The following is a 20,810-nucleotide window of genomic DNA, read 5'->3' on the forward strand; positions in this document are numbered from 1 at the left end:
CTCCTCTCCTCCTCTCCTCTCCTCTCCTCTCCTCTCGCCGCCTCTCCTCTCCTCTCCTCTCCTCTCCTCTCCTCTCGCCGCCTCTCGCCGCCTCTCCTCTCCTCTCCTCTCGCCGCCTCTCTCTCTCCTCTCCTCTCCTCTCCTCTCCTCTCGCCGCCTCTCTCTCCTCTCCTCTCCTCTCCTCTCCTCTCCTCTCGCCGCCTCTCCTCTCCTCTCCTCTCCTCTCCTCTCGCCGCCTCTCCTCTCCTCTCCTCTCCTCTCGCCGCCTCTCCTCTCTCTCTCCTCTCCTCTCGCCGCCTCTCCTCTCGCCTCCTCTCCTCTCGCCGCCTCTCCTCTCCCTCTCCTCTCCTCTCGCCGCCTCTCCTCTCCTCTCCTCTCCTCTCGCCGCCTCTCCTCTCCTCTCCTCTCCTCTCGCCGCCTCTCCTCTCCTCTCTCTCTCTCCTCTCTCCTCTCCTCGCCTCCTCTCCTCTCCTCTCCCTCTCCTCTCCTCTCGCCGCCTCTCCTCTCCTCTCCTCTCCTCTCGCCGCCTCTCCTCTCCTCTCCTCTCCTCTCGCCGCCTCTCCTCTCCTCTCCTCCTCCTCTCGCCGCCTCTCCTCTCCTCTCCTCTCGCCTCCTCTCCTCTCCTCTCCTCTCCTCTCTCCTCTCCTCTCCTCTCCTCTCGCCGTGCCGCCTCTCCTCTCCTCTCCTCTCCTCTCGCCGTGCCTCCTCTCCTCTCCTCTCGCCGCGCCGCCTCTCCTCTCCTCTCCTCTCCTCTCGCCGTGCCTCCTCTCCTCTCCTCTCGCCGCGCCGCCTCTCCCTCTCCTCTCCCTCTCCCTCTCCTCTCCTCTCCTCTCCTCTCCTCTCCTCTCCTCTCCTCTCCTCTCCTCTCCTCTCGCCGCGCCGCCTCTCCCTCTCCTCTCCTCTCCTCTCGCCGTGCCTCTCTCCTCTCCTCTCCTCTCCTCTCGCCGCGCCCCCTCTCCTCTCCTCTCGGCCTCTCTCGCCGCGCCCCTCTCCTCTCCTCTCGCCGCGCCGCCTCTCCTCTCCTCTCGCCCTCTCTCGCCGCGCCGCCTCTCCTCTCCTCTCGCCGCGCCCGCCGCCTCTCCTCTCCTCTCGCCGCGCCGCGCCGCCTCTCCTCTCCTCTCGCCGTCTCTCTCGCGCCCTCTCTCCCCTCCCTCGCTTCCCCTTCTTCACCCACTCCTCGCTTCCACTCCCTCCTCTCCCTGGCCATCCCTTCCCTTCGTCCTCTGTCTCCCCTCCCGCCCCTCTCTCTCCCTTTCTTTTTCTCCACCTCCATCCCATTCACACCACCGTCAGCAAAGGTTGTATTTGCTAATATATATATATATATATATATATATATATATATATATATATATATATATATATATATATATATATATATATATATATATGTATATATATATATATATATATATATATATATATATATGTATATATGTATATATTAGGGTGACAGCAAACTGCCCAGTACAACCCTTGTCAAGAAACTGCTTAGATAGCACTGATGCTCTGTCAGAGTATGGTAAGTCACAATAATATATGGTACTGTATATATTTCTTTCCTCTCTCTATTGTTTTTTTTTCTTTCTTTCTTTCTTTCTTCCCTTCTCTCTCAAAATTATTTTATTTGACTCCTTTGATGGTTTATGATTTTGTCTTTCATCATTTTCATGATGACATCTTAGATGGAGAACAGAGCCCAGCAGATGATCCACATTTGGAAAATCAGGCAATCAGTTCAAAATTACTGAAGTTATTACTTGTTGCACATTTATTTTGAACATTGCTGTTAAAACAGTTAAGTTCGTGTGTTGTCTAATTTGTGCCACATGTAATTTAACATCGTTTAAACGTTAATTTGTGCGTTAAATATAACAAACTTCGAGCTATACTTGAATTAATTACTTGCTGTTGACAAATTAGTGATAATCGCTTTGGGTCTGACCTCCCTAACATAAAGTTCGACAAGTTTATTCGTTCGACAAGACGAGGAGAGACAAGGGTTCCAAGCTGTAATCTGAAAGTCTATTGTTCTTAATAGGATTGTTATTATTTTCTCTCCATCAAAGGTTGGTTCCCCTATTTTTAACTTCACAGAATTATTCAGTCATCAGATCTATTGCATCTTATTAAATGACCCTAATTAGTCGATCTTTTGTTTTGCCTTGTTTAGGTTAAACCCTACAATATCTATATCACAGTGGCCTATCCCCCTGATACAGACACACCTGGTTACCAGGAGGAGCTCAAGTCAGCGGTAAGAAAACCATTACATCTTTATTAACATTCACATCACATGATTGTTAGTCATGGAATGTTCAAATTTTTTTTGCAAACGTTATGCTTTTCACTCTTATCCTGATTGCAAAGAAGAAAACGACCCCCTCCCCCCCCCCGAGATTTATGAAAGACAATTAATATATTTTAGGTGTAATGTAGAGGGAGCCGTTTCTTGTTTCCGGATTTTTTTTATTCCTGTGACTGTATATCGGACTGGGATTCAAATATATATTTGGCTTGTTGGTTACATCATTACTGAGATATTGCTTGAATTGCCCTTGCACATTAAGTTGGGAATTGCATTTCAGCCATGCTAGCAGCATACCTATTCAGCCATGCCTATCGTTTGAAAAAGCTCCATGGGATCTTTAACATCCACCCTATTTTATGTCCTTCCAAATGATGGTGTTCTCATTGATGCAACACCATACCTGTGAAGTACGAGTATGACTATATACTGTACATGCTACCTCTGAGCCTGGTAGGTGGTTGGAGCCCCAGCCATTGTTGACCTAAACATGAAGTCCTTGTTACAAATGAGAGGAAGATCTGTCCTACGTGAGCACACGGTCCATGCAAAGACCTGACACTTTAATAACTAGCCTCTACCCTACATACACGTAAATATTTTATAACCTCTGCAATTTTCGACCTACTTTCTTCCAGCTTGAAGAAACTGTGTTGATTTCAAAGACATCTGGAATATTTCAAGCTGCATATGTGGCTCAAGTTATTGTGCGTGATACAATGGTGAGTTGATTTTTCTTTTATTTTCCCCCACATGAAAATTTATTTTGTCTCAAACTTTAGTTCATTTCTAAAATACAATTGTCAATCATGATCTCATTTTCAAAATGTGAGATGTACTGCCTCATCAATTTTTGGATGATTGGATTGCTTGCCATAAAAATACAAGTTCCCTTCCAAGGAAGTTTGGCACAGGAGTAAGCCATTAAGCCCATCAAAGCCTGTGCTGTTATTACCAACTTATAGTTGTTTATCCGTGCTCTATCCTTTTTCTTTTTCTTCTGTTTTTTTTTTTTTAATATGCTGAGCTTTGAGGAAGTAGTACATACCATTTGAAAAATCTTTGGTATAAATCGGCCAGGGTTCGAACCGCCACCCTCGCAGACTCAGAGCAGAAACTCTAACCATTACACCAGTGAGAGTGTCATTCAGTCTTTGAGTTACTGCTTGGCCAGCTGTGTTCACACCTCAAAAGTGGTGTGTGGTATGTGCCACAAAGCACTTATTCACTCCAAAGTATGTACATTGTTTTCCCAGCATACTATCATCGCCATTTTTTTTTCCTTCCAATTTTCTGCCTCCAGGTGCTTATCTAATTATCCTTTAAATTGTTAAACTCTCCTTGCTCCCAAAGCACTCCTCTGCAAACTGTTCCACATAGCTATTATTTGTGTAACTATAATCAAATAAGTCTCTGTCTAATCTCCATTTTGTTATATTGAACTTGTTCCACCTCCAGTTAAGAAAAACAAAAAAGTGTACTTTGAATCCCTTTTTTAAAAATATCTCTAATACCTCTATCGTATCCCCTCTTCTGTAGTTTAAAAATCGAAGTCTTTTCAAGTCTGTTCATTGCCAAGACCTTGTAGCCCTGTAATCATCATTGATGCTCTTTGCTGGACCCTCTTGAGTTCAGCGATGTTTTCACCAATGATTTGATCAGTAGAAATTGCTACATTCAAGATGCAACCTAACCACACTTCTGTACCATGCTTGCACCACCTCCTTTGGTATAAACGTCTTTCCAAATGCATCCGATAATTTTACGTCGCTTATTAATCACTGCCTGACAATGCAAAAATTGCAGAGATGTTTTTATATGTGGATAACTTGCCAAACTGGGCGATATTTTACCAAAATTACAGAGGTTGAAATCTGTACTCGGGAGGAAATGATGGATTTATTTCAAGAATTGAGAAAAACCAAGTATTTCTGTCAGTAACCTGTTTTATTCTCATTCAGCTTGTTAGAAAGCTTTCATTACATACAAGTCTTTCGTTGTTTTGGGAGGAATTTAAAGTTGCTTATAAATCTGTCAGGACTGCACATTGGAGCCTTGAGTTGCTTTTTAAGCCAAAACTTCTCCATATCTCATCTTCAGTAGCATGAAGGTCCCACACTCAAAATTATCGGAGCACAAAGCTTTTGTTGGACTCCTATACTGTATACACCTGTGAGATTTGTCGTCATTTAGAAACCTTAAAGTGTTTTTCCTGAAACCTTTTACCATTTCTACCACTTATTACATAAAAATGGGGGGGGGGGGTGTGGTGAACAATACCGTAATCGCAAAGTACTTATCTGAGAAATGTCTCACCCTCTTGGTGAATGTTTAACTAACCTGACATCTTGATCTAATTGGAGGTGTCAAGCAGGAAGTTAAACATTCAAACCAATCAACAAATCTGTTAACATTTTTTGGTTTCTAAAAAGAAAGAAACGGGGGGGGGGGGGGTGGGGATATTGTAGTTGGGTCTGTCTGTCCGGTTCATCGCGCTATCTCCTCCTACACAGTTGTGCAGAAATTCACCAAGCTCGGTAGTTATCACCACATGGCAATAAGGTGTGATATAGTATCGTGTTTGGCACTGGTCAAATGGTCAAATACCAGAAAATTCAATTATGGACACATTTTAAAACATTTTTTCGTGAAACATTGTGTATGTCATCAACATTGGGGGATGCATGAAATATGTAACTATTTTTGGATTTGACTCCTGGTTCATGCCCCCAGGGTGTGATGACGGTCACAGGGGTGAAAACAAGATTTCTTTTTTTTTAAACTCAAAATTTTACATCAAGGTCATTCCTGGTGGAATCTTTTGCCATTTTTCAACTTTGCTTTAGGTGGGAAGCTTGGGAATTTGCTATGATGTGCCATAGACTTCGCTCTAATTACCCTCACTGAAGGAGCGGATTCCATTTGGGTTTGTCTATCGATCGGTCTGTCTGTCTTTGTTTGTCCACACAGAACTTTTCTGTTTTTCTCCACAACCATTTGTCGGATTTAGATGAAATTTCACCATAGGTGCGATGACAAAAAAATAAAAAAAACCTCAAAAATATTCTTCTCTGAAGTGGCTGAACAGATCGATGCGAAACATTACACGTATGACTGCCTGTCCGTGAGGAACAAAAGGTTCACACATGTGATGTCATTGGTCACATGGTTTGGCAGCCATATTAGATGTACCCAAATACTTGTAAAAATCTTCTTCTCCAGAACGGCTGGACAAATCGAGGGAAAACTTCACACAAATGTTCCCCAATCCATGGGTGCACAAGTTTAAGGAATTGATAGGTCACATGGTTTGGCAGCCATATTGGATTGAAGAAAATATTAAATAATGTTTTCTCTGGAATTGCTTAATCAATCGATGCGAAACTTCAGATTTATGATCTTGTTGGGATGGGGAATAAATGTTTTTTTTTATTTTTTTTTATTTCAACTTCATTGGATGCATATTCTGGCAGCCAGAATTATTTATTTATTGATTGATTGATTCTTTTTTTTTGAATAAAGCTCACTTGGCTGTGCCTGGTTAGGTTTGAGGGTAGAGGAATATCAGCTAAAATGCAAATCCTATCCAGGTTCCTCCTGATGACTTCATCTTTTCTTTTTGCTTGTTCCGGTTCCTTCTGATGACTCCAATGCAGGACTGTACCTATTTGGTCTTCCATTTGACTTGAATTGAATTTATTTTAATGCCATTATTGAATTCAATTGAATAATAATAATAAAAACACTTCATGAGTCAGGGACAGGTGTCCCATCAAAGCGGGACATCTTTGTACCTGGTCATCACTGCCAGTTAAAGTGGCAGTTCGAGTTATGTCATAAATTACGGAACACACCAGTACACAAAATACACCACTCAAAACAAGTTCTGGCGAGGGTCTACTATCTCTGATTGCTCTTTCTAGTTTATTCCTTGCAAAAGACTGGTTCGATCATTCGCCTTGTTTGAAGGAGTGAGGAGATCACATGGGTGTATGAGTATGCACACATTCATTTGTCGATCTACTTTCATATCCATCATTAATTCTCAGATCTAACAATTATACATACACCCTGGTGACACTGCAGTTAAAAAAACTTTTTTATAATTATGAATAGTTGTCTGCCTTGGCTTGGCTGCAGTTGTTTTGGGAGGCATCTGAGAGGGAAGACAGGGCAGTGTTACAAAAATGACTATAAGGGTGGGGGGGGGGCTTAATTATTACACAACTCTCACGGGCTATCCGGTATTTCACTACAAGGCATAAGACACATGACATAACCACGTGGGGGGGGGGGGGAGTTAAGTAACATGGCAGTTACGTGGTGGTGAGATGTTTTTAATAACGTGGCGGTGAGGTGTTTTTAATAACGTGGTGGAGAGGTGTTTTTAATAACGTGGCGGTGAGGTTTTTTCATAACGTGGCGGGGAAGTGTTTTTAATAACATGGAGGTGTTTTTCATAACGTTGCGGTGGTGAGGTGTTTTAAATAACATGGAGGTGAAGTGTTTTTAATAACGTTGCGGGCACGCGGTGGTGAGGTGTTTTAAATAACGTGGAGGTGAGGTGTTTTTAATAACGTTGCGGGGAGGTGTTTTTAATAACGTGGTGTTTTTAATAATGCTGCAGGCAGGCGGTGGTGAGGTGTTTTTAATTATGTGCTGGTGAGGTTTTTTTATAACATGGCGGTGATGCGTTTTTAATAACTTGGTGGTGACGTGTTTTTAATAACGTGGTGGTGAGGTGTTTTTAATATCGTGGAGGGAACGCGGTGGTGAGGTGTTTTTAATAACGTGGTGGTGTATTTTTTAAAACGTGGTGGTGAGGCGTTTTTAATACCATTGCAGGTACGTGGTGGTGAGGTGTTTTTAATGACGTGGCGGGAACGCGGTGGTGAGGTGTTTTTAATAATGTTGCGGGTACGTGGTGGAGAGGTGTTTTTAATAACGTGGCGGTGAGGTGTTTTAATAACATGAGGTGTTTTTCATAATGTTGTGGGCACGCGGTGGTGAGGTGTTTTTCATAACGTGGCGGTACGCGGTGGTGAGGTTTTTTTCATAACATGGTGGATACGTGGTGGTGAAGTGTTTTAAATAATGTGGAGGTGTTTTTAATAACGTTGCGGGCACGCGGTGGTGAGGTGTTTTTAATAACGTGGCGGTGAGGTGTTTTAATAACATGAGGTGTTTTTCATAATGTTGTGGGCACGCGGTGGTGAGGTGTTTTTCATAACGTGGCGGTACGCGGTGGTGAGGTTTTTTTCATAACATTGGCGGGTACGTGGTGGTGAAGTGTTTTAAATAATGTGGAGGTGTTTTTAATAACGTTGCGGGCACGCGGTGGTGAGGTGTTTTTAATAACGTGCGGGTGAGGTGTTTTTAATAATGTGGCGGGCATGCGGTGGTGAGGTGTTTTTAACAACGTGGCGGGGAGGTGTTTTCAATAACGTGGAGGTGAGGTGTTTTCAATAACGTGGAGGTGAGGTATTTTTAAGAACGTGGAGGTGAGGTTTTTTAAGAACGTGGAGGTGAAGTGTTTTTAATAACAATGTGGTGAGATTTTTCATAACGTGGTGGTGAGTTTTTTTTATTTTTATTTTATTTTTTTATTTTTTTTTAATATATAACGTGGTTGTGTTTTTTTTTTTTTTTTTTTTTTTTTTTTTTAATCCCCCGCCGCGTGGCGGAAGGGGGATATTGTTGTCACCCGGATCGTCCGGCTGTCCGTTTGTCCGTCCGGCTGGGCGTCAACATTTATAGCTGTGAGTGCGATAACTCATAAACTGTTCGCCATATCGATTTGTGTGGTGTCGCGGATAGAAGATGCTTAGCAGGCAGACACGAGCGGGGGAACAGTCGAGACGGGCTGTGTTGCACAAGCGCGAGCGCGGGCGTACTTTGCCCGCGGCTCTCCTTTATTACGTACTCACCACACTCGCGAGCCGGGCGACTACGTCATTACTACAACGCCTCAGGCGGCGCGCACTCCTTGTATTCCTGGCAGACACGATGACCATGACGACCCCTCCTCCCATCATCATGCCCCGCCCTGCATGCCCGCAGGCTATACCACACTCCTCCCTCCTAAAACTATGATTATTAAATGATCACCATCATAATAAGCATAAACAGCACGAAGGACTACGGTATAACAGTAGACAAGGCATAAAAAAGAAAACAGCGAAGTATAACAGCACATCACATCATATAACGTGTGAAGCGAGCTACTGGAGAAGCACAGCAGCACTACACAGCGAAAACGCCCCCAGGCGGCTCATGCTTACATGGCCCTTGGCGAGGTCGCGGCAACCTCCCGACCTCCCCCGGCTCCATCAAACGCCTCCGGCCCATAAGGCGGCACCTCTTCCCCAGCCAGACCTGAAACAGATAAACCTTTCGAGGCCGGACCCCCGCTGTCTGGAACCCGCGGCGCCACCGCCAGACCCGACCGACCTTGGTGGGGGGCGCTGAACAGCGCCCTTGGCTGGAAGCAACAAACACTCCCCAACACCCCACACACCACAATCAGTTGAGATTCCACCGCATGGCCAAAACGGCCTTGAGCGAACCCAGAGAGCTGTGCCCCAGGCGCCAGGCACGTCTGACCTTGCTGAAAGCAGAGATGGGGGTAACGCCGACCAGCGCACGAGTCCCGGCTCCGAGTCTATCTCCGAGACCCCCATGGCCGTTAGACGGTCGCAACTCCATTCAAAGCATACTCCAACCATAGGCTCGTCATAAATCACTAAGAACATCATTTGAACCATTGCAAACTCATTTTTCCGTACAGCGCGTTCTTTCGATAAAATCCCAGCACCTGACAAAACAATTACCCGTGGCCTGGGGCAACTGGAGGCCAATAAACCCTCTTTATTCGCCCCCACCTCTCCCAAAGCCCCCACATCACATTGATCATAATACAAATCCCATCGATTGATCTCCGCCAAACCCACTCTCACACGGGAACTGTTGGCATTTATTTCAACAACGTTAAACCGCATCACTAGAGCAATGAACAGCAACCCATAACCCACATCACGAGTCCGTCTCTTGGTTGTTGACTCGATGTTGTGACTCGCGACTTCCTTTAACGCCACGGGCTCACCGCCACCCGTTGAAGTTGCCCGAACAACACCGGCGCACCTCGCACCATGAACGCAGCCGACGCGCGAGAGCTCATCGCGAGAGCTGGCCTGGCTCCTGCTGCTCCCGAACCGCACACCACCGCTGCAGGCAGCAACGAACGGCCGCTCCCGTTGCATCGACGCGGCTCCCGCCGCCAGAACCTCGCCCTCGGTACCCGACGAAAGCATCGCAGAGAGCACCGGCACACCTGGAGGTACGAACTGGAGATCCAGCCCGAGGTGCGCCAGCCAGTCCCGACCCAAAAGGGCGGGCCCCTCCCCTCGCACCACGAACACCGAGAGCCGGGCGCGTCGACCTCGGTAGCGCACTGAGACGTCGGCCCTCGCAAGCGGTGCAATCGCTTCACCGGTGTACGTGTACAGCGACAAGGCCGTCCCGACTAGGCGAACACCGCGAAGACCACGAGTCGCCTGCTCGCCCATGACCGATACTACAGCTCCGGTGTCCACGCAAAACACGGTCGGCTCGCCATTCACTTCGACCTTCACCATGAACGGCGTCGTTATCTCCGGACCAACGGAAAACAGACTCAACCGTGGTTGCATCTCCTGCTCCGGCCCGCCGGCATCGCCATGCCCCGGCTGCAGGCCGATCTCCAGGTCACTGGGGTCCTCCCGCACCTCGTCATCCAAGACCCCAACGGAGGCCCCCGCCATCCGACACACACGCTTCAAATGTCCCACCTTGTGACAATGCAAACACACGTGTTCTTATACGGGCACATTCGTCGCAGGTGTGGACCCCCAGCACCCCTGGAAATCCACCTCGCTCCCGGTGCGACCGTGCTGCGGTGCACGCCCTCGTCCCGCACCGCCAGGCGCGTGTGCGACCTGCGGCACCTGAGTCATCGCGTGGACCCCGGGCTGCGCGACCTGTGGCGCCTGGGTCATTGCGTGAACTCCGGGATGTGCGACCTGCGGCATCTGGGTCACCGCGTGGACCTCGGGACCAGCCGACATGCCCCAGCTGGAGCTACTCATTACGTCCTGGCCAGCGATGGTGCGGACATCCGTGAGCGTCTGCTCGACAGACGAAGCAGTCCCGACCACCGAGTCGAATGTGATGTCGGTCAACCGCAGGATGGCTGCTACCATCTTCGCATCTCGCAGACCAGAAATAAAACGATCTCTGAGTCGTGCCGGACGCTCCTCTGTCGTGAACTTGCAAAGCACGGCCGAATGCTTCACCCGTGCTACGAAGTCTGCAACGCGCTCCTCGCCACCCTTCGCGAGGTGATCAAACTGGAACCGCGCGAGCTGCAACGACTTCTCTGGCGCCAAGTGGGTCTTCATTTTCGCCACAATGTCCTGAAACGATAGCCCGTCATCACTGGGCTTATTTGGAGCCACCAAATCACTCAGCAGCCGGTAGTGCTCCGTTGATAGCGAGGCGAGCAAGATCGACTTGCGTTTCTCTTCATCATCTACATCATTCGCGCGGAAGTAGCAACCCAATTGTTCAGAAAACAACTTGAAGTCATCTCCCCCGAAAACGGGCACACGCCCGTGCGCCGTGCCCCGAGCTTCTGCCATGCTCGTGCTGGTGAGACCCTTGGCTCCGTAGCCTGGAACCGCACGGGTTATTCGCTGCAGCCCTGCACATGCCAATCCGAAGATCCTCGTCAGCCAACTGTAGTGTCGCGGATAGAAGATGCTTAGCAGGCAGACACGAGCGGGGGAACAGTCGAGCCGGGCTGTGTTGCACAAGCGCGAGCGCGGGCGTACTTTGCCCGCGGCTCTCCTTTATTACGTACTCGGCACACTCACGAGCCGGGCGACTACGGCATTACTACAACGCCTCAGGCGGCGCGCACTCCTTATATTCCTGGCAGACACGATGACCACGACGACCCCTCCTCCCATCATCATGCCCTGCCCTGCATGCTCGCAGGCTATACCACAATTTGAAATTTTGGTCACACATGTACCACTTGAAAAGGAAGAACCCTATTGATTTTGGGCATGGCCGGATCCAAGATGGCCGACTGGGGCGGCCATCTTTAAAAAAAAAAAAATTGTAATAAATGGAAAAACGCTTATCTGATTTCAATTATTTTTCAATGGCGGGGGGTTCCCCATCTCTGATGGTATATTTTAATAACGTGGTGGTGACGTGTTTTTAATGTGGCGGTGTTTGTTCCACTGCAGTGACATGTCGTGAGGTGAGCGTCATGTGCGTGCGTGCGTGTGGTCGTGGTCTGAGGTCTGAATTTAACCCCCTAACTTGAGGAGGAAGCAGGTCACAAATCAAGTGCCATCACAGCTCTTGCTGCACGACCTGCCAGCAACAAGTGTCGTCTCACACGTAAGCACATTGTCTTTGCCCTGATGATCATCATTCAGGAGGTTTGAAGTCAGGAACATTAAGTTCAACGAAAGAACCATCGACATCGACATCTCTGCTTTCATGTATTTGTGAGACCATGGCTTTACTTGATCTCAGTCTGCAAAGGCTTGAGGAACATATGGATGCCTCCTACTTTGGATGTGATGTGTTGGTGTAATTTATGCGTATGATGTCATCGAGTCAGCATACTTCTTTCGTTTGTGTGTGTGTGTGTGTATATATATATATATATATATATATATATATATATATATATATATATATATATATATATATATATATATATATATATATATATATATAATCTCTTGTTGAGCTCATCTTCCAGGCCTGTATTTGAGATATCTTTTTTTTGTTGTCAAATAGACAATCATAAACATGGGTATAGCTCAGTTGTTTTAAACCACCCAATTTTTTAGAACCTTGACAGGAGAATGCCGAAACAACCGATGAACATTTGCAAAGAAAAATCGTTTATTTTCAACGCTTGCGATCTTGCACTTGGTTGTTGTCATATTTAAATGAAGTGCATTACCCCGTGATCTTCGTGTGCAGGTGGGTAAGTTCAGCAGCTCAATGGGATCTGACGGATACATGCTGACTGCCGTTACCTGTGGAATGTCCCCCATTACATCTGTAATTGAGGCTCTGCAGCAGGTACCACATCTGTGTTCAATATGTACAGTAATACTGTGATGTTCAACATTGATGAATAATGATTTTAAAAGCAGTTTAACAATATTGTTTGGTTTAAAAAAAAAATACCTTTTTTTTTTTAACTATTAGCTGTTTTTTTTCCAGCACAGGCTGTGCAAATGTTACCCAGTTGTAAATGCTGCTTGTTTGTTTTTCAGGAAAAAGTGCAGTTTTGTAAAAAAAAAAAAACACTGATTGAGATTATTTCTTTTTGTTTCAAAATTACTCTTTTGTAAAATTATTCATGAAAACGAACTTCAAAATTAATGCAATTTTGCATAGTATAAACCAAGTGGTGCAGCAGGTAGGAGGTGAACATGAATCTTGGACCTCAAGACAATGATGACTCGTAAGGATTTCTGTTGGAACACTTGTGACCTTGAGGGGCAGGGAGGTAACAAAGGCATGATGTGATATAAGATAAGCATGACCAGAAAACAAATTCTAAAGATTACAAGCCCACAAACCAACCTGCATTTGGAGAGAAGGACAGCTTGTATCTCAACCTACCATCAAGAGATACGAATAAGAGGAAGGACCATTAGATTCCACACATGAGGTGGCAAGCTGGGAAACAGTAGCACCATTTCACAAGAGAAATGTGTTCTGTTGCAGAAATAGGGGTTTATGTGAGAGGACTGCCACACTGGGTATTTTTAAGGTGTTATCTGCCCAAGACAGGTTACAGCTGACAGTAAGACCCAAGAGTGCCAATGACCGTTTAGCACTCAGAAGCTGAGCACATAAATATAGTTGGAGATTATGGACCCACCTGAGGAGAGCTGAGGATGTGATTTGGGCTTTCCATCCCCTGGGTTGAGGACATGACCCGGTACCGGCCGACCGCAACTCGGACCCGCCCGCCGGTACCGACCGACGTGGCTCGGGCCCACAATTTATCACAGCTAGTTTGACTTGTACAGTGCCTACAGAAAGTATACACCACTTTTCAAAAATTTCATCTTTATTTTCACATCATGACCCACAACTTCCCAGTGAAAAATAGTTACTACAAATTTCAGAAAAATAATTAAAAATACAAAACTAGAATATCTTGGTTGAATAAGTGTCCACCCTCCTGAATTAATACTTGGTGGAAGCACCATTACAGCTGTGAGGCTGTCGTAATAGGTCTCTACCAACTTTGCACACCTTGCTTGGGCAATATTTGCTCATTCTTCTGCACAAAACTGTTCAAGTTCAGTCAAGTTGTGTGGGGGGGCATTGATGGACAGCAATCTTCAAGTCGTGCCACAGATTTTTGATTGGATTTAGGTCGGGGCTCTGACTGACCACTCAAGGACATTTATCTTTTTGTTCCTTAGCCACTCCAGTGTAGTTTTGGCTGTGTGCTCCGGGTCGTCATGCTGAAAGGTGAATTTCCATCCCAATTTCAGCTTTCTTGCAGAAGGTAGCAGGTTTTCCTTGGGATTTTTCTCTATTTTGTTCCATCTATTTTCCCTTCTATCCTGATGAGTGTGCCATTCCCTGTTGATGAGAAACATCCCCATCATATGATACTTGCCAGCACATTGCTTCACAGTGGGGATGGTGTTCTTTGGGTGATGTGATGTGATGTGTTGGGTTTGCGCCAAACGTAACGTTTTGCATTTTGGCAAAAAAGTTCCATCTTTGATTTGTCAGATCACAAAATTTTTTTGCCACCTGGCTTCAGAATATCTGGAGTTTTTTTTGCATACCTCAAGGTGGGCTTTTTTGAGTAATGGCTTCCTTCTTGCTGCCACCCTGCCATGCAGGCCAGACTTGTGGAGTGCTTGGAATATCATTTTCACATGCACACAGTGACAAGTCTTTGCCATGAAGGCATGTAGCTCTTTCAAAGTTGCCATTGGCCTCTTTGATCAGTCTCCTTGCTTGGTCATCCAGTTTGGAGGGACAGCCTGATCTAGGCAGGGTCTTGGTGGTACCATACACCTTCCACTTCTTAATAATTGTCTTGACTCTGCTCCAAGGGATTTTTAAGGCCTTTGAAATATTTTCTTAAATCATCCCCTGATCTGTGCCTTTCCCCAACTTTATCCTAGAGGTCTTTAGAAAGCTCCTTGGTGCTCATGGTTGAGTGTTTGCTGTGAAATGTACTACCCAGCAGAGGAAACTGACAGGAACAGTTGATAACCTCCTTCACCTTCGGTGGTGGAGGTAATGTTTTCACCCCTCTTTGTGTGTTTGTCTCTGTGTGCAGAATATCTCAAAAATTTGTGGATGGATCCGGATTAAATTTGGTGGGCAGGTTGGGTGTGTGACAAAGACGAACTGATTAGATTTTGGTGAAGATCCGGATCCGGGTCGACTACGAGCATATTTTAAGTGATTCTTCACCATTGAGAGAGGGCCAAAAATTATATTTAGCACGATATCTTAAAAAGATGTGGACGGATTCAGACAAAACTTGGTGGACACGTTGGGTGTGCGACAAGGACAAATTGATTCAATTTTGGTGAAGATCTGAATCCGGATCTGGATATGAGAATTATTTATTTTTAAAAGTGATTCTTCACCATTGAGAGATGGGGCCAAAAAACATATGTTGCAAGATATTTCAAAGGTGTATTGAGCCCGATATGTTCTTGTGAATCTGGAATTACGTGGCGGAGGTATGCGCTCTACCAAGTGTCCTAGTTTTATTCTGAAATAATCAGAATCACTACAATTTAACACAGGTGGAGGCCAATTGACTTGGTGTGTGATTTTGAAGGTGATTGGTTATACCTGAGCTAAGTTACAATTGCTAGTATAAGGGGGTGGACACTTATCCAACCAAGATATCCTAGCTTTGTATTTTTAATTAATTTTCTGAAATATGTAGAATTTGTTTTTCACTTGGAAGTTGTGGGTTATGATGTATAAATATAGGTGGGAAAAGTCTGATTTGATTCCATGTTAATTACAGGCTATATGGCAAAAGGTGAAAAATTTGAAAGGGGATGTAGACTTTGCATCGACACTATATAAGCACCATGGACACCTTACGAAAAGCCCCCCCCTGTTTTGTATGCATAGTCGAAGCTCATGGAAGAGCTAGTATACTGAATAAATGGATCAGGCTGTAACAGGACAAAATGAATAGTAGAGAGAGGGGTGAAACCCCCAACAGCAGAGTTGAAGGCCAAGATAGAGGGAGACTTGCACAAACAATGGGTGTGATGAGGAATGTGGGGCTGGAAAGGGTGCATGGGGGTGGACAAAGTGCATACAGAAGGAAACTCCAAGAAGGGAAAAATTGGAAACCTTGAAGGAGGGCTTTGTGTTGGGTGGAAAGGGGGGTGTGGTGTGAACGAGGGCGGAGAAGATCATGGTTTTGGATGGTAATTATCTGAGGTGATGGTGCACAACTGTCTTGAAGACCTGGAGGGAAGAATGAGCATGAAGAGATTGTGGAAGTTGGTTCCACAGGCGGGAAAATAAAGGAGCGAATGAGTAGAGGTGAGCAGTGATCCTGGATTTAGGTAGTTTCACCAGAAGGGTTTGATTGTGGACCATGTTTGTCCTGCAGAAACCTGTGGGGGGGGGGACCATGGAAAGAGTGTGCCAGACTACAAAGGAGGCAGTAGAAGACAGAGAGACTGCATTTAAAATACTTTTCTCTGCTATTCATTGATTGACCTCTATATTTTAACTCATCGTTTTGTACAATGAGCCTGCATAATAATATAATTTTTAAAAACAAAAACCTCTGCAGTTGATCTTCAAAAGTAATCACAATTCTCACAGTAATTTAAGCAAAACCGGCACTGCCTCAGTAAGAGTAATTGTACATTAACTTGCTTCTTCATTCCTCATCTTATCCACAGGTTTTCTCCATGGGCTTCTTTCGATTGATCTCCCTGTTCTACTTGCAAAGTTTTGATGGTATTGTACGACGCTGTATGTTCCGTCGAATTGCAGAGAAACAGAGTGAGGCGTCACTCTGTGGAAGCAGTACGAGCGGAGAAAAGAAAGACCATTGAGCTCTTTTCCACCTTCGCTATTGTGCTTGAAAGACTGATATTTGTTCAAGGGGAGAAAGAAAGGCTTCTCCTTGTAGTTGTTGAATTGTGTTCCTCAGTTTAGAGTCCTCCATGGTTTATTGACTAATTCGTAGAAACACTCTCAATGAGTCACTCATTCCTCTGTGTCCTTTAGCTACAGCTTTCATATATACCTTTTGTGCTTTAGTGGTTAATAGAGAAGGGTGAATCTGTCTTTTTGGCTATTAAACAATTTATTGTATGAATGGAAGATGTAAAAAAAAAAGATTCTTTCTCCCCTACTCCCCCTTCCCCTTTTTTATTTGAATTGGAATGTTAATTGTGAAGCTGGATGGTGCAGTATAAGTTGTAAGTACACCAAGCGTCTATTTTTGTTTTAAATAAACCAAGAAAATGTAATTCTTTGGGCCGATTTACTCTGTCATTTTGAACTATATATAGAACGATCAAATGACAGTGTTCTTCATTCTTCATTGAACTCTCGGTAGGCCGACTTATTTAGGCATGAAACATCAACATTTTTGACGGAAGTAATTTATGTGGTAGCTTTCCGGTAAGTGAACATTGTTCTGTGCAGCACAATCTCGAGTGAAGACCATTTGTGGAAATAAAAAAAACCTTGTGTGTGCTCCAAATGATGGATGAGAAGCGCGAGGATGGATTTGATGGACCTCGAAGGAAAAGCTATCGTCAAGCTTGCAAATACTTGACTCCTTGATCACGTCGTCGCACTCCAGTCTGTAAGCTATTACGAGGTATCGCCTGAATTTTGTTCGATTTATTTGATACTTGAGTTATTTGTTGAAACCAAAAATGTGGGAAATGTGAAGATTCAGGATTTTTAAGAGCAGGGAAATTTGTGATAGAGGCATGTGAGCGTTGTTGGTAATATCGCGAGTTGGCCTTTTTCCACATTCCAATCTTAACCTGTGGCTTGTAATGTTATAAATTGAGTTTAAAATTCAATTTACTCGATGTATTTGTCAATCGACTATCGACGTTCTTCTAATTCATATGAAGTACATTCATGTCTCCTCATGTCTTTGTCATGCATACTATTTGCATACACGTTCCACTGTGAGGCTTGATCACCATTTTTTTTTTTAAAGAAGTTGTTATAAGTTTTGAGCTTTTTTTGATGAAGAGTAAATTGCCTTAAATGTTGATGGATAATAAGCATTATTCCACACCCCATAAAGTTTTCAATTAACTATTGATTGTTTAACTTGTGTTTCCCATTCTGGGGTCAGTGACACTGATCTGGCCATTATATATCGGGCATTATGAGATGATGCTTGATGGTTGGATCAAAATAAGCAAAGCAGAAGTTGGTTTTATTTACTTTGCATAACTTTGAACTTGCTCTTCATTAAAAAAAAAAAAAAATTCCTAAATAAAGTTGATGGATGACAATAATTGATTTAATGCCTCATTAATCGTTCTATCCACACTACCAGTTATGTAATCCTTACTACAATTCATTGATCGGTGTGTGTTTGTTCGTCATGCTCCTTCTACCGTTGTGGGCCGTTTACATCCAGACTTGCTACAATTAATGTATAGGGATGTTTTTATCTTTGCCTTTGGTCTTGTGTGGGGGGATGTAAATGTGTATTGTGTAGCACCCCTTCCAGGTGGGAGGCGGTATTACAAGTCACCATTTACAGTTCAGTATTCCTGTCCTCACGTTTTCCAGTGCAGTGAGTTGTTTTGAATTGTAAGCAGTAGGTGTGTTTTTGCTTCATGCACGTAACCTGGGTTATTTTCTTTTGCCTCTACAGAGCTGTCGGTTGCCTATACACCACCCAAATAAAGGTATGCGTCAGAAGAATGTGTTGCATGGTTGGAACAAGATCACCCGTAGGGTGGGTACTCCGCTAGTACTACTTAATCTCTGGACTTTTGTTGCTCAACTCGTGCTGTAACTGTATGAGTTCCATCGTTGTCAGAAGTCCACCGACATTCAACTTTAGCGCACACAATGTTGGTCATGCGCAAGAAGAAGTCCACAGAGCCACTCATTTGTAAGCTGGTCTTTCAGCATCTCATCCATGAAACTGCATGGGTGTCAAAGACTGACATGTGATTGTACTGTAGGAAGTAAGGCCCTCGGCCCCACCTTGTAAGTCTGAGCACACTTTTTTTTGTGTGCATTTCATTCCTTCCCATGATGCTTGTCAATGATTGTGTTGAATAGGTCTGAGACAAGTAGGTAGCCCACCAGAGACACAATCATTTGACTGGAGTTCGTAGGTGCAAATAACTGTCGAGAAAGGACTTGTGCAGGTGTTAACCATTATACTCACCACCACGTAATGTGGCATTCGGCAGATGACAACGGCTTACCCAAAGACCGGCAGATCAAGCAGTTAAATGCTGGGTACCCAAAGCCTGGTTTCCAGATAAGGTTGGTGGTGGTGGTATTGTGAGAATCTTTATTCAGCATATATAGCCCGGCTATCCACCCATTTCTGCTTGTCATTGCAGAAACTTTGTCTCACAGTTAATCGTTTACTCTGTATAAATGCTAATCATGTTTGATGGCAGTCATTTGCCATGTTGACAGTTCTCTGATTCCCATAGCTAATGAGGGCTTGAGCATGTTGTGAATGTAATCGTATCTACATCAAAGATTAATTGGTCAGACTGCCTTCCTTTTGGTTCCTTTTTTATTTTTTGTATACACAGTTGAGGCTCGTTCGTGGATTAGCTAGTACACTGAATGGATCAGGATGTAACAGAAAGCAAAAGGAACAGTCGTGAAAAGAGGGGGGGGGACACCAACAGCAGAGTTGAAGGCCAAGATAGAGGGGAGACTTGGACAAACTATGGGTGTGGGTGGGAATTGTGAGGGGGGGGCAGGAAACTTAAAAAGGGGGAAGTGGAAATTTATAAGGAGGGTTTGGTGTGGAGGTGTGGAGGTGTGGAGGGGTGAGGATTGATGGGGGCAGAAAAGATGATTGTTTTAGATGATCCGAGATGGTGGTGAATAGCTGTCTTTTCGGGAGATGGAAAAATCCCAAAAGGAAGGCCAAAGAAAACACAGCAGGTGAATGACAAAAAGATTTGGTCTGAAGAGGGAAGATGCAATTGAAATAATTAAATGGAGATTTAGACCATCAATTTACCGACCTAGCCCCTAAAATATGGGAACAAGTTAAATTAATATGGTGATATGGAAGATTCATTTTTGAATATTTTAATTAATTTTCATTTCCATCGTGGCATATCTTGCGAGTGTGGACTAGACATTGAGGAGCGCCCTTAATTATCTCCGCCACCGAAGGTGAAGGAGGTTATGTTTTCACCCCTGTTTGTCTGTCTGTGTGCAGGATATCTCAAAAAGCTGTGGATGGATTCGGATGAAACTTGGTGGACAGTTTGGGTGTGTGACCACAACAAATTGTTCGATTTTGGTGAACATCCTGATTTGGATACGAGAATTACTTGATTTTTAAAGTGATTCTTCACCATTGAGAGATGGGGCCCAAAACGATATACAGCATGATATTTCAAAAATTTATTGGGCCCGATATGTTCTCGTGGATCAGGCATTACGTGGCGGAGATTTGCACTCCACAGAGTGCCCTTCTAGTTTATTATGCGTGAAAGGCCTTGTTTGTGTTCACACATCATTTTGAAAGTCCAGTATTGAGGATAAATTTGTAAAATGAAATTTTTTACAGTGTGAAGCAAAATTAGTTCCAGTTGGAGGTATTGAGGATAATTGAAAAGCTTTTAAAGTAAAACAAATTTGTCAGATTGAGTTTGTGACGTTGTTGGGAGATGGTGTTTTTTTTTTTTTTTGTTTTTGTTTTTTTTTGGAAAGGGGGGGGGTTGAAAAGAGGAGGAAGTAAAAGTGAAAGCCGGGAAGTGTAAAAGGACAATACCCAGGATAAAATAAACCCAATGAGCACTCTCCCGAGCTGAGACCTACACCATGAGGCCAGACACAGTAAGTTCTCTGGATTGACCCAAAAGCATTTTGAAATGGAAAATACTGATTAGAGCAGCCTGTACTGATTAAAAAAAATACCTGTAGGTTGGAGCAGCAATTTTGCAAGGGTGCCGGTGAACGACTTCACGGAAGAACACCGTAGGATTTCTTCGGTCCATCAACTTATTCTGGAGGACTGGATGCCAGCAGCGCTCTAGTATTTAGGGGTTGTTTGCTAACTTTTCCAGTTACTATATCTGGATAGTTCAGATCTCCCCCATGATGATAAGAGAGTTGCTTCCTGAACTCATGCTACAACTGAATTACTGGTGCCATTTGATGGGCTCTGGTAGAAGCAAATACATTGGGGCCAGCAATTGGTTTCCGGACG

General features: G+C 44.5%; 1 protein-coding gene across 1 annotated transcript in view; it reads left to right on the top strand.

Moving 5' to 3' along the window:
- The window catches only part of KDSR (3-ketodihydrosphingosine reductase), a 57,173-nt gene extending 39,275 nt beyond the window's left edge, over positions 1 to 17,898 (top strand). The window contains exons 7-10 of the mRNA XM_085845171.1: positions 2,174 to 2,257; positions 2,947 to 3,030; positions 12,353 to 12,454; positions 16,306 to 17,898. Of these exons, the coding sequence (XP_085701297.1) occupies positions 2,174 to 2,257; positions 2,947 to 3,030; positions 12,353 to 12,454; positions 16,306 to 16,461 (426 nt within the window). The 3' untranslated portion in view covers positions 16,462 to 17,898. The remainder of the gene's footprint in view (positions 1 to 2,173; positions 2,258 to 2,946; positions 3,031 to 12,352; positions 12,455 to 16,305) is intronic.
- Positions 17,899 to 20,810: the final 2,912 nt, after the last annotated feature.

The sequence above is a fragment of the Eptatretus burgeri genome, chromosome 11 (genome assembly GCF_056783735.1).
Source record: "Eptatretus burgeri isolate ZD-2024b chromosome 11, Ebu_testis_v1, whole genome shotgun sequence".
Lineage (NCBI taxonomy): Eukaryota > Metazoa > Chordata > Myxini > Myxiniformes > Myxinidae > Eptatretus > Eptatretus burgeri.